This window comes from Cibotium barometz, chromosome 3 (assembly GCF_041138505.1).
Source record: "Cibotium barometz isolate CiBa-2024 chromosome 3, ASM4113850v1, whole genome shotgun sequence".
Taxonomy (NCBI): Eukaryota; Viridiplantae; Streptophyta; class Polypodiopsida; order Cyatheales; family Cibotiaceae; genus Cibotium; species Cibotium barometz.
Window position 1 is genome coordinate 58,689,189 of NC_141048.1, and position 14,384 is coordinate 58,703,572.

General features: G+C 43.5%; 1 protein-coding gene across 2 annotated transcripts; it reads right to left on the reverse strand.

The window, feature by feature from the left end:
- Positions 1–347: 347 nt before the first annotated feature.
- Positions 348–5,957, reverse strand: LOC147640316 (protein BREAST CANCER SUSCEPTIBILITY 1 homolog). Of its 2 annotated transcripts, none has more exons than XM_086779144.1 (13): positions 5,691–5,957; positions 5,467–5,520; positions 5,234–5,304; positions 5,023–5,136; positions 3,394–4,196; positions 3,185–3,298; positions 2,440–3,021; positions 2,228–2,328; positions 1,971–2,154; positions 1,618–1,854; positions 1,318–1,483; positions 1,048–1,166; positions 348–965 (listed from the first exon to the last, which is right to left on the reverse strand). In XM_086779144.1, exons 1-13 carry the CDS (start codon positions 5,756–5,758, stop codon positions 603–605), a joined length of 2,976 nt encoding a protein of 991 aa, XP_086635270.1. In that variant the 5' UTR covers positions 5,759–5,957; the 3' UTR covers positions 348–602. The 2 variants fall into 2 exon arrangements, with proteins under 2 accessions (XP_086635270.1, XP_086635277.1); XM_086779151.1 differs by having other exon boundaries at positions 5,234–5,317; positions 5,691–5,769.
- Between the last annotated feature and the right edge of the window lie 8,427 nt (positions 5,958–14,384).

Consider the following 14,384-nt stretch of genomic DNA (forward strand, 5'->3'; position numbering starts at 1 on the left):
GGGTCCCAAAACCTTGGAGGTAGACTTAGGGGGACTTGGAAAGCTAGAGTTGAGCCTGAAGTTTGGTCTCTGTTTCTACGAGCTTGTTTCAAGTGTGATGGCTATGGGACTTTTAAAAAAAGTATGGTTCTCTCCTTTTATTTTTATGCATAATATTAGAGTAGAAATTGATATTATACAATAATTATTATTTTGACATGGTGCTTGGCAGATGATCAACATTTTCAAACTCTTAATTTGGGTTTAGCTAGTAAGAAAGACAGATTCCTTGAGGGTTGGCACTACCTTGAAACTTCAGCATATTCAAAAATACAGAAAAACAAGGTTCCTTGTCATTGAAAATTGCCACCACCAATAAACCCTAATAAATATTTCTCAGCATAAATATTTCTCAAAGCATGAGTGTTCCTTCACAAGGACTGACTGAAGCCATTAAATTGTAAACCAGGCCTCAGCATGTAAGAGTGAACAACCAAGATAACCTTTCATGGATGGAGATGTTATAATACAAGCCTTCTTTGTACAACAGGCAAGGCTGGAGGTGATACAAAACAAGCTAACTTAGCCGCTATAACGCAAAATGCAGGTAGAGTAAGATGGGACTATTGCAGATCATAGAAATGGTGAGTTGATTCCGAAGGATGCACCTTAGAGGAAGCTATGGAGTCCAAAATCCAAACATGGGGGACAACATTGGCACCCACCAGGGTGCCCAACTCCCTGGCTTCTGCCTGCCTTTTGTTCATAAGCTTTGCTATGTCAACGTTACTGTCAATGCTAGTTGGGGCCTCACTGTTGTACACAACAATTGTGCATTTTTTCCCTACATCTTCTACTGAGACTACTGGCTTTCTGTGAAGAACACCACCACCAGCAGCCACCACCAATGCCTGCAGATCCCCCTTGTAAGAACCCAGGAAGTCAGGCATGAAGTAGAACTGCAGAGCTTCAAACAGCTTGGGCGCCTGCACAGAGCAACATAGAAAAGGCCTTTCAACATCTAAGGACTCCTCATAGCTAATACACGAGATCCAGAGGTTGACAAACCTTGTCAGCTGCTAGCAATCGACCTTGTTTTGGTCCTCCAGCCGCACCATGGATGTCAAAATTAATTTCAAATGGTTCCTCACTTACAGGTTTCCCTGCTTCAGTGCATGCTGTCAACCCTGCTCCATGTGAGCAGTAGCCATATGTTAGTTGAATAACAGACAGCGGACATAACCAAAGAATATCAGATTGCATACATTCTAGGTGTGTTTCTCTGAAAGCATCAACATCTGACAGTCAAGAAGAGTTGCAGAGTATGCCTGCCCTTACAATCCAATTTCAAGATCCACTTTCCTGCCAAAATCGCCATCAAAAACTTCAATGTCCTGCGTGCAGCACCATGCTGATTGCTGCCAGCAATCACATGGGTCACACTGGAACTCCAAGCTTTGGCGACTGTAGCACCTGAGAGCCTTGCAAATGCAGCCAGCTGCTCCTGCACTCACAAGGGTTGGCATAACTTAATCAGGTACAATGCAAAGCTTCATATCATGAACACCAACATAATGATGTTGGCAATACACTACGTTAGGCAGATGTTAAGGACCTACGTGCATTGTCTTATCCTACCTTTCCTGTAGTGTCTAGAGCTGACCCACAAAGGACCCATTTAGAAGCTGTCCCACATGACCATTTTGAGGAGGCTTTTCCACCATTATCTACCCCTAGGTTGTTTCTTGCACGTCTTGCTACATGAGCCTGGCGTTTACTGCTAGGGTTATGAACAGCCCTTGGAGATGCTTTTCCTTTGCTCTTAACGGGAAACTTCTCAGCTGCATGTTCAGGGCATAACATGATGAACTTGTCCTGCAGTTCAAGGCATGAGAAAAATGGTATTCTGTCAAGAGGAGGTGAAGCATGACAATGCCCAAAAACCTCATTAAGTGCAAACTCAGTGTATATAGTGCAAGTTTAAACCTTACCTCTTCCCATTTGCATGAGAGAGCACGTGCACATGGATAATGGTAGCTCCTTCTGCAATGTTTTAGACAGCAACCCAGTGCTGCCCCCTTCTTACCACAACTGGTGCATTTTATCTTGAGACCTCTTGCAGCCTCTGCTGTAAGATTCTTGGCTACATCATCTACAAAGTAAACATCAGGCGCCCTGCACTCAAGTTGCAATCAATGTCAGTAATCCAGACCAGAAATAAACATAAATAGGACAAAGCATGCATTACCATTCAGCACAGTGTCTATGCACATGGACTTTTTGTATATCAGATTTTGGTCCAGCCACAGGAACTCCATTCTGGTTGTAATGCATCAGGGGACCTGTAACCTGCAGCATACTATAAACCAAACTCAGCCTGCATGATAACTGCAAGATATATCTTTTCAGAATGATCATATAGTGAACGCTAGGAAAGGGCCTTCAACCATAACACCATACCTGAGAGAGTTCTGAGGTTCTGCAGAAAACACACACAAGCTGATGAATCTCTGATGCATCTTTATCCTTCCCCAAATCTTGGGATGCAATACCATTTCTTTTGGTACCATCAGATTCAACTTCGTCAGAATTTTTTTTCTTTTTGGGAAGCCTGTTAGACTCCTCTGCCTTTCTTTTACGATTGGCACTTGTTTCAGTGTTTTTGGTCTCACCAGGAAGGTAACTTGGTTTGGTTGAAGCGGTTTGGCGATGGCTGGAGCAACCCACAAGGCCTAGTCGCCACCCCCAAGTCACATTTCGAGAGATTCTGACTTCTTCTACAGGGCGCACAAGCCCCCCAGATGACGCACAGTATGACTTCACTCTACCAGACTTTCTCGACTCTTTCTTTTCTTTAGAAACTGTATTCAGTGCTTTCTTGGCAATAGAGGCAGTTTCTTGGGCACTCTCCAGCGGGGATTTGGGCGAGGTCTTGTCTAATGAATGCCTTCCGCATGCAACTTGACTATCAAGTAAGAGCCCTTGAGTTGCAGGCTGAGCAGCTTCCAGTGGCAGGTCGATTACAATATCCTCATGAAAACTCTGCATGACAGGGGCAGAAGGTTAAGAACTAAGAGCTTTCCCAGTTTTATATGTCGTGTACGGTATCCTTTCACATCAATTCAACATAGAAAGTGGCGTGAGGCAAGCAAAGGAGCTTCACAATACCAAACTACAGTTAAGCATCAATTGTCCAAGGGAATACCTTGTCCTTAGCTGGGCTGCATTTAAGCTCTGGTGAGCAGGGCTGCTGTGTCCAGTCAAAGTCATCACTCTCATAACTATCAGCTCCGCAAATGCCAACACACTTGGTAACTTCCTGGAGGTACAAGAGGAGATTACTTCTTTAGCATTGTCAACATAGTGCCATGATTAATATCTATTGAATATAGGAAGAGAGACCACAGACTCTACCTCCTCATTGTTGTCCAGGCTAAGATCATCATCACTGTCTTTCAGATCACTGAAGTTGGGCTGTATCACTGGTTGAATCTGTGTCAGTTGGGTGACTTGAACAGCATCCGTGTCCTGTGAGCTCTCATCTTGCAACCAAAAGAAAGGATCCAGCTTTCGCCTGCTGCTGCTGTCATCTCTTGCAGGGATGGCCCTTTTGTTGATTTCAATTTCAGCATTGGTAGCATGTGGGCTGTGTGTCGATAGCACATTGAATGGCTCAAAGTCTCTTGCTTTCTTTCTTCTTGCTTCCCTATTGTTAGAAAGATGAAGCTCTGCAGGGATAGCTGCTTCTTTTTGTGTTTGCTTTGCATTTTCAGAAATTGAATTATTGACCTGTGTGCTGCATGTCTGCAGAGCTGAAACTTCTGACTTTTTTGCTCTCCTTCTGTATGTTTTTCTGCCCTTAGCAGAGAGCTGAGTTACTGCTGCAGCTGGAACATCTGGGGAAGCCTTTTTATCATTCAGTTGTTCACTCCTGCTTAAATTAGTACCATCACTAGCAGCAGTAAATCCACATGTATCAGATGTGTGTAACTTAGGGGTAAATTGGATGTCATCTTTGTTTAACCCAAATTCTCCACTCAAATAAGATGGCTGAGGGACTTGAACCCTCTTTTTAGGTAGATTTAACCCTTTGAATGGGTGTTCTGGAGATTTCAGCACTCGCTTTGATTTAATTTGAGACCTCCTTTCACTGTTGGTGATGTTTGAAAGTGTATTTCTACTTTTAGATCCTTCTTCTTTAGTGGACGTAGCATGGACTGCAAAAACAAATGCAAAAGATGTATGATGTCTGTTTGGAGGGGGCAGCTGTGGGGGGTTATGCCACCAAAAAAAAGGAATTGAATCTTTGAATGAATCAAATACAATTCATGATTATGGTGTCATTTTAAGTATTGTTGAGGGGGAAGCCCATGGGGATCATGCAAGAGAAGATAATGCATGCACACAAGCGTACAATATGAGCATGCATCTAAGTGCACCCACAGAGTCAAATAAGCAAATGTTGGCACGTGTATAGGCATGTACAGGTGAGCCCACTTCCCAGCAAGTCCCACAGTACCTAGGCTCCTTAAGAGGAGTACTCGGTCGCTGTCACACCTAGAGCAATTTACGATACTAGGTCTTCCAAGGTCATGCCCTAAGGAAGTGGAACAAAGCTCCCTAGAGTGAGCAAGGAGGAAGTAAGGGACAGAAGCATTCTCCTTGTAAGTTTATGGGGCACATATGTGCCATGTAGACCCTGGCTTATAAAACAAAAATCTATAGAGAAACATGTGCAGTAGAAGATGATCCACACACATACTCAAGCACATAGACGCAGAAGCTTGCAGTGCATTCTATAAGGACATCTGTACATCCTCTTAAATCTGCATGACATGAACACACAATCAAACAAACCTGCAAGAGCATATGCATACACATGGATACTCAACGTGCACATGTACATATGTGACTCTTATTGTACAACACAACCACGCATTAGGATTCAGGAGGTAAGACACAGCTCCAAAAGCAGAGAGGAAACTGAATAACAGACTACATTACAAAACAACCTAGGAACCTTATTGATGCTTGCTCACTTGCCTGGTTCCACATTAGCCGATGCAAGTTGAGATGCCATTGGATCCAAACCAGCAGCACTCTCCATGCTGACATAGATTGCAACCAAATTGTCCATTTGAGGAGCCACTCTGACTTCTGCAAATAAAGAGAATAAATCCTGGGAAACATCAAAGACAAACAATTTTGTGGTTTTCCACATTTAAAAGATATTTACATCACAATTTGGCCGCACCTCTTCGAGTAGTATGAACTTTACAAATTGGGCAAGATGGGTTTCTTTTCATAGATTGTAAAATGCAAGACCTGGATAAAGAAACTAATGAAATGAGGAAATGATTATTGGGTTTTAATCCTGGGCTAATTTCATGTGTTATGCTTTTAAGGAGAGATCAAATAAAACCCAAATTCTAGAATAACGAAAATATTGTGTGTTAATTTGATTCAGGTATGTTAAGAAAAGCGTACTTGCAGAAGGTATGGTTGCAGGAGAGAGAAGCCGCATGTTTGAATAAGCTCAAGCTGCAGTTGATAATATGTAAAATGACAGATCAACAGTTTCGCAACCTCTCTCTCTCTCTCTCTCTCTCTCTCTCTGTGTGTGTGTGTGTGTGTGTGTGTGTGTGTGTGTGTGTGTGTGTGCCGCGCGCTCAAAGAACTGTCATTACGTTATTAGGGTTGTGAACGCGCACCAGACAGGGCATTTGAGTTCGCGGCCTAGGCGATCGAGCTGATGGATGTCGGGACCCAGCAGGGCCATCGCTGGCAATGGTGGACGAAAGGCAGTGGCGAGAAACACAGAACGGTTTGAATTTGAGATACGTAGTAAGGAGGCAAAGATTTGATTTGTAGAAATAGACGAAGAGGCAGACCAGACGTGATAAACAGAAGGAAGGAAACCAATCGAATTCGTGAAAAAGAAGCTGCTAAGACGAGGAACAGTTTTGACAGAAGGCTGTGGAGGTGAACATGCTACGAAGCTCATAAATTTTGTGGAAAAAATGGAACTTTTGAAATTTGAAAAATTTTCCCGGCTTTTGTTGGCTCTCTACAAAGGGGCCTTCAAAAAAATACACTAACTGGTAGGGCTACTTTGAGACTCAAAATTTGAATCTAAGCTAACCATAATCGTAGTGTAGAGAGTGCAACGCCCACATACTAGCAAAGTAGGTGGTCATGTAACAAATTTCAATGATACCAACTCTCAAAGTTAAAAACCAAGTAAGATATATACATGGTACATACTGGAAGAAGAGAGAGATCAAACCAAGTCAGATATGTACATGGTTTCATACACCACCATGTGTGTGTGTGGTGTCCTTGCATGTGTGCTGCCTTTGAATGATATGCAAGGTGAAAGCTGTTTTTTTTTCATTGAAGAAAATTTTAATATTCTTTTACTTTGTTTAAGTATGATGTTTACGTGCATTATATTTTTACTTTGTGTGTGTGTGTGTGTGTGTGTGTGTGTGAGAGAGAGAGAGAGAGAGAGATGTCTCGAATCAAAGGAGCACTAAAAATCTCCCTTTGATTCGAGAGATGAGCGGGTCCTATTGGTGTCTCCAAGTTGTGCAGGTTGTAGAGCCCACATGCATTGATGAGGCTGTTGGAAATGTGTGTTGGGAGAAAGCTATGGATGAGGAGATGGATGCACTATATGGAAATGAGACATGGGATTTAGTGTAATTGCCTGAAGGCAAGAAACCCATTGGATACAAGTGGGTGTAAAAAGTAAAACATAACAGTGATGGAAGCATAAGCAGGTACAAGGCTAGATTGGTAGCCAAAAGATATGCACAGACATAAGGCATTGATTATGAGGAAACTTTCAGCCCCGTTGCCAAGATGGCAACTGTGAGAGTTGTGATAGCAGTGGCTACATCAAAGCAATGGTCTTTACATCATGGATATAAAGAATGCATTCTTGCATGGGGATTTGCAAGAAGAAGTGTATATGTTGCAGCCACATGGTTATGAGGATGTGAGTCACCCCGAGCATGTTTGCAGGTTGAAGAAAGCCTTGTATGGCTTAAAACAAGCACCAAGAGTATGGTAATACAAGATTTTTGAATATCTTAGCCAATGCAGATTTCTCACTGTATGTGAGACACAGTCATAGAGGGGTTGTGCTTGTTGTCATCTATGTAGATGACTTGATCATTACGGGGGACCATGATGCAGAGATCTTTGATGTAAAGATCTTGCTTAGACAGAAGTTCAAGATGAAGGATCTGGGGGAGCTCAGATATTTCTTGGGCATTGAGGTGATTAGGTCACCACATGGTATTGGACTATTGCAGAGACAATATGACTTGGACATGTTGTCCAAGTATGGTATGACAGGCTGTAAGCCTATCTCAGTGCCATTGGATCAGAATGGCAAGTTGAGTGCAGATTCAGGAGAGATTGGAGGATCCTACTATGTATAGGCACATAGTAGGAAGCTTGATCTACATGACGATCACCAGGCTACATGACGATCACCAGGCTAGATTTAAGCTATGCTGTTGGGTTGGTGAGTCAGTTTATGCAGGTTCCTCAGAAGCTGCACTTGGATGCATTGAGACGCATACTGAGGTATGTGAGGTCTACTTTGCATTGTGGACTATTTTATGAAACTGGGACAGAGATATGTGTACATGGGTACACAAATGCTGATTGGGCTAATAGTATCTCAGATAGAAGATTTACTAGTGGCTTCATGTTTTCCTTGGGGAGTGCTGTTGTGACTTGGAGCAGCAAGAAGCAGCCTACGGTTGCTTCTATCCAGTACAGAGGCCGAGTACAGAGGAGCTGCTATGGCAACATGTGAGGTAGCTTGGTTTTGAGAAAGCTACTTGCAGCCTACGGTTGCTCTATCCAGTACAGAGGCCGAGTACAGAGGAGCTGCTATGGCAACATGTGAGGTAGCTTGGTTTTGAGAAAGCTACTTGCAGATTTGGGTCTATCAGTGGATAGACAAGTTGTCATTTTTTGTGACATTAGCAGTATACAGTTGGCCAGGAACCCAATTTTTCATGCTCGTACAAAGCATATAGAGGTCCACTACCATTTTGTTAGAGAGAAGGTCTTGGCAGAAGATGTTGACCTTGTTTATGTCAGCACACGGGATCAGGTAGCTGACATCTTCACCAAAGCATTGGGTACAGAGAAGCTCCGCAGATTCAGGGCTTCGCTTGGTGTACATGAGATGGAGTTGAGCTCGAGGGGGAGTGTTGAGATATCGAGCTCATCTAGTGAGGCGGTGGACACTGATGACCCACCTGGGGGATAGGCCCCACACTTACACCACTGGCATGGTTGGTGAGATCATGGGTGATATGCGGCCAGTGGGATGGCAGGCTGTGTGACAACCATTCTAGAGACTGGCATAGTTATAGCGCCAGCTCATTTAGTTGGGTTCACACTATAGAGAACCCTATTATGTATTTGGTTGAGTACCTTTCATATGTGAGTACTCTTATCTTTGTATATGGTGTGTTGAGTGAAGAGGAAGAAGATTTCACAGCCTCTCACCTTGTGTGTTCTCTATTAGGGTTTTGTGAGTGTGTGTGCTTGCAAGAGCTCAAGCTCTCTTCTCCCCTGCATCTTTTCAATAAAGTCCCAGTTAAATTCTAAAAATTCCTAGTTCTGACAGTGCCACATCCATTCCAGAAAGGCCACATCTGTTCCCTTCTCATTTGAAGCGAACGCCCATTCTTGCTCTCAACTGCCACGTACATTCGACATCTACCACATTCCTGCTCTCAACTGCAACTGCCACGTGCATTCGACATCTGTCACACCCGCGTCTTTTTCTATGACCACTGAATTTGCAAGTGAACACACATTCCTCCTCACCGGAAGCGAACGTTTGTTCCACTTAATTTTTTGAAGCGAATGTATGTGGCTTACTTGCCATGCCCGTTCCATTTTGGACCAAATTTCAAACACTCGTTTCCTTCACATTCTGAAGCGAACGTCCATTTCACACAGCGCTTAACGTCAAACGCCCGTTCCATCCTTCACCTTACAAGCGCATGTCCGTGTGTCAATCCTGAAGCGAGCGTCCATTCCTTCTCCCTTGAGAAGCGAACACCTGTTCCCTTTACATTCTGAAAGCGTACGTCATGCACACCTATGATTGGGTAGACTGGTGCGAAATAACCTTCTCTTCGATGAAGAAAACTCTCACAAAGCTCCTTCGGTGATAAGATCGGACCGGTTAATACTGTTAAAATTATAGCAATGTGATGAGCTATGGTGGATCAAATGCTAGAATCAACATCATTAACAGATGATAATTAAGATGTGATTAGTGAGCAATTAACTGATAGCTTAATGTAGGCATGGATAATCAAAAACCATCAAATTCTCATTAGGCCAATGCCTCAATTTATAGAGTTTACATCCAAGCATCCAATCCCACTGATTTCTCCTTGATTCACTCCACCTCTTTTGCTTGATTCTCTCCACCTCTTTTGCTTGATTCTCTCCACCTCTCCCAGAATATCTCCACACCTCCTAAATCTCCTCATGCTACCCTCTATTCTCTCTCAGTAGATTCTTCTCAGCTTTTTATAGGTTCTCTCACATTTACAGATTCTCTTTTACAGCCTCTAGCCAAGGGCTTGTTCCTGCACACACCCTATTCACTTGTATATTTGTACGGAATGGTTGGAGTATCAAACCATCTCCGAATTGCAATCTAAAGTTATAGGGATCTGTATCAGATACCTAATGGTTAATTTGAACCCTCAATTGCACCAAAAAATAGTGATTAATCCTCTGTTTTGTGTGTAGAAAACAGAGTATGCAGGAAGCCCAGATCTGAGGCCTTAGAGTTCAAATGAGCTCAAATCCTCTCAAGGCCATCAATAGCAATTAGGCTAGTAGAGGATTCAGCCAAGAAACACAAGATTTGACCAAACATTGAATGCTTAATCTCTGTTTTACCAAAGTCACCCGTAGATTTGATGAAGAGCTTGGATCTCACAGTAGACTTGATCAAATCAAATTCTATCTTCACCAGCTTGTAGAGCGCCCTTGAAAACCCCTAGGGCCAAGAGGAATTAGACCCATTGCAACTGGAGAAGAAGAGATGTCATTTTTCCTTTAAAAAAAGGCACCTACAGATTAGCGACGAAAAACGTGAGCTTTCATAGGCGGTTTGCTGCGCTGATTCTTTTGGCTGAAGCTCCAATGAAGTAGCTATGTATAGCTAGAAGGGCTTGCCCTAATGTTGCTCCTGGAGGGAGATCAAGCCCCTCCACTGGCTGGGGGTACAGAGGGCTAGTTGAAAATAGCTAAAAAAGTGATTATTTCTTAATCATCTACTAATCCTAATTAGTTAGATAATGGGCTCATAAACTTGATGGATTCTAGGCTAGGCTCTGATACCATGTTAAAATTACAGCAATGTGATGAGGTATGGTGGATCAAATGCTAGAATCAACATCATTAACAAAGAGATTAGATGATAATTAAGACATGATTAGTGAGCAATTAATTGATAGCTTAATGAGATTAGATGATAATTAAGACGTGATTAGTGAGCAATTAATTGATAGCTTAATGAGATTAGATGATAATTAAGATGTGATTAGTGAGCAATTAACTGATAGCTTAATGAGATTAGATGATAATTAAGATGTGATTAGTGAGCAATTAATTGATAGCTTAATGTAGGCATGGATAATTAAGACGTGATTAGTGAGCAATTAACTGATAGCTTAATGTAGGCATGGATAATCAAAAACCAGCAAATTCTCATTAGGCCAATGCCTCAATTTATAGAGTTTACATCCAAGCATCCACCACTGATTTCTCCTTGATTCACTCCACCTCTTTTACTTGATTCTCTCCACTTCTTTTTGCTTGATTCTCTCCACCTCTCCCAGAATATCTCCACACCTCCTAAATATCCTCATGCTATCCTTTATTCTCCTAGTAGATTCTTCTCACCTTTTCACAGGTTCTCTCATATTTACAGATTCTCTTTTACAGCCTCTAGCCAAGGGCTTGTTCCCGGACACACCCTATTCACTTGTATATTTCAACAAATACCAAGCGGAGTCAAACAATGCTTGTCTTTGACAGTACCTGTGAAAGCGAAGACCGCGCCCGAGCACAGGACGAGGGACACCAGACCTCGAAATCGAAGAGCTAGAACTTTAGTGTATGGATAGACCATTTGTCCAAGCTCCTACCTCTCCCACACATTCACAGAGAAAGCCTTGCTTTAAGGCTACATGATTTTATCCTGGGAAATACACAGTTAGAAGAACCTCAACCTAGGGTTAGAGGCATATACTAACCCCAAGAGAGCAAGCCTACTTCGTCTCTAGACCCTAGAGTAGAAGTAGGACAAAGCGAAAGCCAATAGGCCCAGACAGAACCACCCGTTCTAGGGAGAGCCATACCTGTTTCGGGTATAACTAATCAATTTAGGGCCCAAGGACCGGCACAAACTCCAGGGCTAGATCCATCATCTCTGGGACGACCAGGAACGTCGCATCAAGGCGAAAGGGTCTACCAAGGCCCTTCACATAAGCCCGATCAACCTGTATATTAGCAGTACCCACAGCAAGGAGTCTACCCTGGGTACCACATGGGACCACAAGGGGTACATCTAAACCCACCAATCAGACAAGGGCCTCCGATGGTATATTATCCTCTCGACCCCACTCCTCCACCAACCCTTCCTCAAACCGCACCTGTGCCATGGCAGGGCGGCTGATGCCAGAAATGCTGAGATTGGCCATGGAAATAGGGAGGGGGTGGCTGCAGGTATCACACCTCCATGACCAGTACAATCTGCACTTGCACCAAGGTTAGAGCGAAATAAACATGCAAAAATATCAAAACTTATTACAAAATTTGATGGGACCAGAGATCTGATCCCACATCTAGAGATGTTTAATCCAATTTGTGATGCCTTTAGCTATGTAGAATATCAAGTCAAGGTGAGTGCCTTTGGCCTCACCCTTGATGGCAAAGTAGGCCAATGGTTTTGGTCCTTGAAGACTAAGGATAAGGCCACCTTTAAAGTCTTGAAAGAGGCTTTCAAGGTAGGATATTCTCACCAAGGTACCAGGTGGAGCCCAGTTGAGTAGCTACATAATGTCAGGCAAAAGAAAGGCAAGACCATTAGAGACTGTATTAATAGAGTTAGATATCTCCACTCACGTTATAGTGCCAAAGACAAGTTCTTTGACGAAAGGTTAATAGGGAGATTTCTAGAGGGTCTTGTGACGTGCCCTTACATAACTCATTGTATGCCTTGGGCCATACCTCCTTTGAGCAATGTTGCAGGAGTGCTATGGATTTCGAGGACAATTTTAAGGGAACTTGTTCCCGAGAACTCCACGAAGGCACATCAGAATCTTCTTTCAAGACCACCAATACAAAGCTTGATGGAAAAAGTAAGGAGTCCACATCAGGACGACAGAATGTTGAGCAGTTGGCCGCTACTTTAATGTAGCAAATGACCCAACAATGGAGAACTGGCCAAGGTCGGAACCAGGGAGGCCAACCTCATCTTTATCCTACAAGGGAACTTGTATGGTGCCATACATGTCGAGCTAACCATACAGGAATGGAGTGTCGACACCTAAGACCCTGTCCAAGCCTCTATTGTACATATTGTGTCAAATGGGGCAATCAATCATGAGGTCTCCAACTGCTACCATCAGAAAGCTACCTTAGCAAGAGCCCTACCTCAGGCATTACCGGCTAACCCTAGGGAATTGCTGGCCTTGCCAGCACCTACGCATCATAATGCACCTTAACCTAGCCAAGAAGTGGCCCAAAGAGGAATCTTAAGGGTACCTAAAATGCCCTTAACACCTCCAGCTCTTCCACCTTCACCCCTATTACCGAGAGTCACACCAGTTCCTCACCTAACCCTGATAGAAATCTTTGAAGATGGGAATGAGGGGGAAATTTCAGAAGTTCCTATCTATGAAACCCAAGAGCCTACAAGCCCATCCTCACAAACTTTCAGTCATTATGTTATGTAGGGAGATCAAATGTACCATGTGTACTTAGCAGCCCCAGCACCACAGGCTAGAAACATGAATCAGATGACAAAACGACCAACCATGCAGTGCTATAATTGTGCAGGACCTCACCGAGTGGATAAGTGTCCCAAGAAGGGGATGGTGAGAGAACCTCTGTAAGTGCTCCTGCCATGACCCCATTGTGCGTTGGGTGTGGTATTGATCATATGTATAAGGATTGTCTACTAAGATCAAGAATGATTGGAAAGGCTCACGAAGCTAATCCCAGCATCAGCCTTAACCTATTGAGTGTGAGAGATGGCTTCATCCGAGCAGTCCCACTCAACACTGTCTCACAAGATTGCAAAACCGACAAAGGGCCGTGGCACATGCTACTACAGAAGCATCGACTTCACAAGCCCAAGGCCCAGCAAAGAGCCCCCGAACAAGCACGAGTGACTCGGTGTTGTTCACGAAAGAAAGCCACAAAAATTGGAAAGGGTAAAAGCCGAGTAATTATCAAAAGTGGTTCGGAAGACGGCACAACAACTCACCCTTCGACCTCTTCATCTGAAGAAGAAGATTTGCTACATGCTGCAGCTTGAGCCCAAAGAACCCATTGACACCTGCCACCAACTGCCTAAAAAGCTAACGGAGTATCTAACCCCATTGAGGAACAGGAGAGACCCCTGGCAGCCCAAGATTTGGTCAGAGAATGCCAAGTGCAATTGCAAGATGACCCTCCTATTGCATACCTCGAGCCATGCCCATCGGTCTCAAACTTGAGACCTATTGAGAAAGCTCAGGTGTATCCAAGAGAGATTCCAAAAACAACCACCCTCACAAAGGCAAACAGAAGCAACAACTCCTACTTTAGCAACTACCTACCCCCCTGGAGACAAGGTGGTTGAATATCTTAGGAACCTAGGAGATGACCATTTTAGGGGAGCAAGGGCAGAAATCCATGTTCCTATCCCTTACACACAAAAGAGCTTAAGATGAAGCCAAACCAACCTTCCTCATGAAAATCCCCCATTCCAAGAGACATTGCAGGTCTCTCTTCTTTCCTCTCTTCTCAGGTCCAAATCTCTATCGGCACTTTGCTTCTTCAAAGTAGCCCGAGCCTATGGAATTGAAGGATTGGATGGAAGGATGCCTTAGGTCCAAATCTCTATCGGCACTTTGCTTCAAAGTAGCCCAAGCCTATGAAGAATTGGATGGAAGGACACCTCTCAGGGGGCAGGCATGCACAAAACCATGGAGCCTAATAGCTCTAATGAATCTAAGGAAGAAGAATTTTGCATGCCCCTTAAGGTAACTAGAACCCCTATAGTTCAAGTGAACAAGCTCAGATAGTAATTAGAAGGTGATGAACTTAATGCAGCCTTGCCAATAACCTTCGTTCGA